The following is a 2,685-nucleotide window of genomic DNA, read 5'->3' as shown; positions in this document are numbered from 1 at the left end:
ATAACAGAGCGATTCCGTGATTACTTGTACTACGCACAATCCTTCACTGTATACACAGACAACAATCCACTGACTTATGTCCTTACAACGGCGAAGCTTAATGCCACCGGACACAGATGGGTTGCAGAACTGGCAGACTATAACTTCAACATCAATATCGCCCAGGGAAGTGAATATTGATGCTGATGTATTATCAAGGATGCCTATGAATATTGATGAACTCATGAATCAATGTACGAAGAACACTCCTGTTGATGTCTTGGAAGCAACGGTCCAGTCAACCAAAGCTATCGACACCGGCGATGCAACATGGCTGACATCAGTGACAAATAATCCAGTGACATTAGAGGAGAACATCATGAAGACTAAGCCTACTGTCAAACCTTTGACGAAGGCAGAAATTAAAGACGCACAACAGAAAGACACTGCAATCAATCGACTAATCGAATACAAGCTAAGTGGCCATCGACCAAGTCGAAGAGAGCGCAGAGGTGAACGCAACAGACAACAGCACTGATGAGAGAGTGGAATACCTTAATCATCGATAAAGACGGAATTCTGCATCGAAAGACTGCAACCAGATTACAACTTATTCTGCCCCAGCAATACAGACCATTAGTCTACAAAGAGCTCCATGAAGATATGGGACATCTTGGTGTGGAACGGGTAGTAACTCTGGCACGGGACAGATTCTACTGGCCTCAGATGCAGAAAGACATAGAACAGTACATTACAAAACACTGCAGCTGTATCAAGCAGAAGAAACCAAATGTGATGGCGAGAGCACCACTGACAAACATCGTCACCACATCACCATTTGAGATAGTATCCATCGACTATCTGCACTTGGAGAAGAGTAAGGGAGGCTATGAGTACATTCTGGTATTAGTCGACCACTTTACTAGATTTGCCCAAGCATACCCAACCACCAACAAATCAGGTACAGCAGCAGCGGAAAAGATCTTCAACGATTTTATTCCACGTTTTGGATTTCCGGCCAGACTCCACCATGACCAAGGTACTGAATTTGAGAATAAGCTTTTCGCACAACTCCAAAAGCTTAGTGGTGTGAAAGCGTCTCGAACATCGCCTTATCACGCGATGGGGAACGGACAGGTGGAACGCCTTAACCGGACACTTCTGTCGATGTTGAAAACACTTCCAGAAAAGCAAAAGTCAAACTGGAAAGATTCACTCAACAAAGTGGTCCATGCATACAACTGTACAAGAAATGAAGCAACCGGATATTCTCCATTCTACTTACTGTTTGGAAGATCTCCACGGTTACCAATCGATATCCTGTTTGATATCAAAGAAGACAAGCATCAAGGCGACTATCTACAATATGTAGAAAAGTGGAAAAATGGAATGCAAGAAGCATATAAATTAGCATCCCAGAATTCCAACAAGACAGCAGCACGTGGAAAGAAGTACTACGACCAAAAAGCTCAAAGTACTGAACTCCAACCAGGTGACAGAGTGCTGGTACGAAATCTGACTGAAAGAGGCGGACCAGGCAAACTCCGATCATACTGGGAAGACAAAATCCACGTCGTGACAGAAAGAAAAGGTACAGACAGTCCTGTTTATGAGGTTAGACCAGAAACTGGCCAAGGAAGAATCAGAGTGCTACATCGCAATCTGCTCCTGCCCTGTGATGGACTACCTGTGGAAATAGAATCTCCAACAGCGCCTACATCAACCCGCCAGGTGAGAAGACGAAGTCGGAGACAGAGACCAGACAGCCAGCCAACTGAAGAAGTCAGTGAAAGTGACAGCAGCAACACCAGTGATGAAGATGAAAATTATCATTACTACATCACACGGCCTAGCAACACTGCAGCAGTTGATGAGCAGACAGACCAAACCCAGACGGAAACACAAGTGGATCAACCTGGAGATGTCACACATCATGACTTAAATCCAGAAATTCCTAGTTTCCAGCCAGCCAGATCACCACCTGTAGTGCAGCCCCATGAAGAGCCACCAATGCCACAGAGGGACAGCACCACAGCAGCAGATCACCAAACTGAGCACCAAGTACAACCATCAAATGTACCTGAACGCTCACAAGGTGAGTCAACTGTTAATGTGCCAGATACAGACACATCAACCAGACGATATCCAGCCAGAGAGACCAGACCACCATCTATGTTAACTTATACATCGATGGGACAGCCTGAATATCACCGCATCGACCCACATGTCAACGTTGCCATGGTTACACCACCAGCAGCATCGCCACGACAGTCAACGCCGATGTGGTACCCACCATATATGCCAGCGCAGCCTACACTATATCCGTGGATGATGCCAATGATGCAACCACAACCACTAGTGTATCCACATGGTATATATCTGACACCAAACAATGCACCAATCCATTGCTGAGGACACTGCATCAGACTGAATCTGACCTGTACCAGAGTAACTATCTCTGATGAGGATTTATTGTATTACGGTTTTCACTACTCCTGCAATAAACCCAATTCATACCAATTAATATAATCGACACCCGTGTGAGGCGTGTAACATATATACAACTTTCAATTGTAGAACACTTTTTTGGCAAATCAACTGTGATCATTACTATACCTGCTTTTCTTTAAAATAGTCAATTCCTTTTAAGTTCTCGGGGGGGGGGGGGGGATGTTATCTTTTGTGGTCAGAGAAACAAGGCTCACA

The 2,685-nt window shown here is 44.8% G+C and overlaps 1 protein-coding gene across 1 annotated transcript; it reads left to right on the top strand.

Annotated features, from left to right (window-relative positions):
- Positions 1–516: 516 nt before the first annotated feature.
- LOC139133716 (protein NYNRIN-like) lies at positions 517–2,391 on the top strand. Its single transcript, XM_070700480.1, has one exon. The coding sequence runs from the start codon at positions 517–519 to the stop codon at positions 2,389–2,391; it is 1,875 nt and encodes a 624-aa protein (XP_070556581.1).
- Positions 2,392–2,685: the final 294 nt, after the last annotated feature.

The sequence above is a fragment of the Ptychodera flava genome, chromosome 5, assembly GCF_041260155.1.
Source record: "Ptychodera flava strain L36383 chromosome 5, AS_Pfla_20210202, whole genome shotgun sequence".
Classification (NCBI taxonomy): domain Eukaryota; kingdom Metazoa; phylum Hemichordata; class Enteropneusta; family Ptychoderidae; genus Ptychodera; species Ptychodera flava.
Note: the sequence above shows the minus strand (reverse complement) of the source record. Positions and strands in the feature narration are given on the sequence as shown.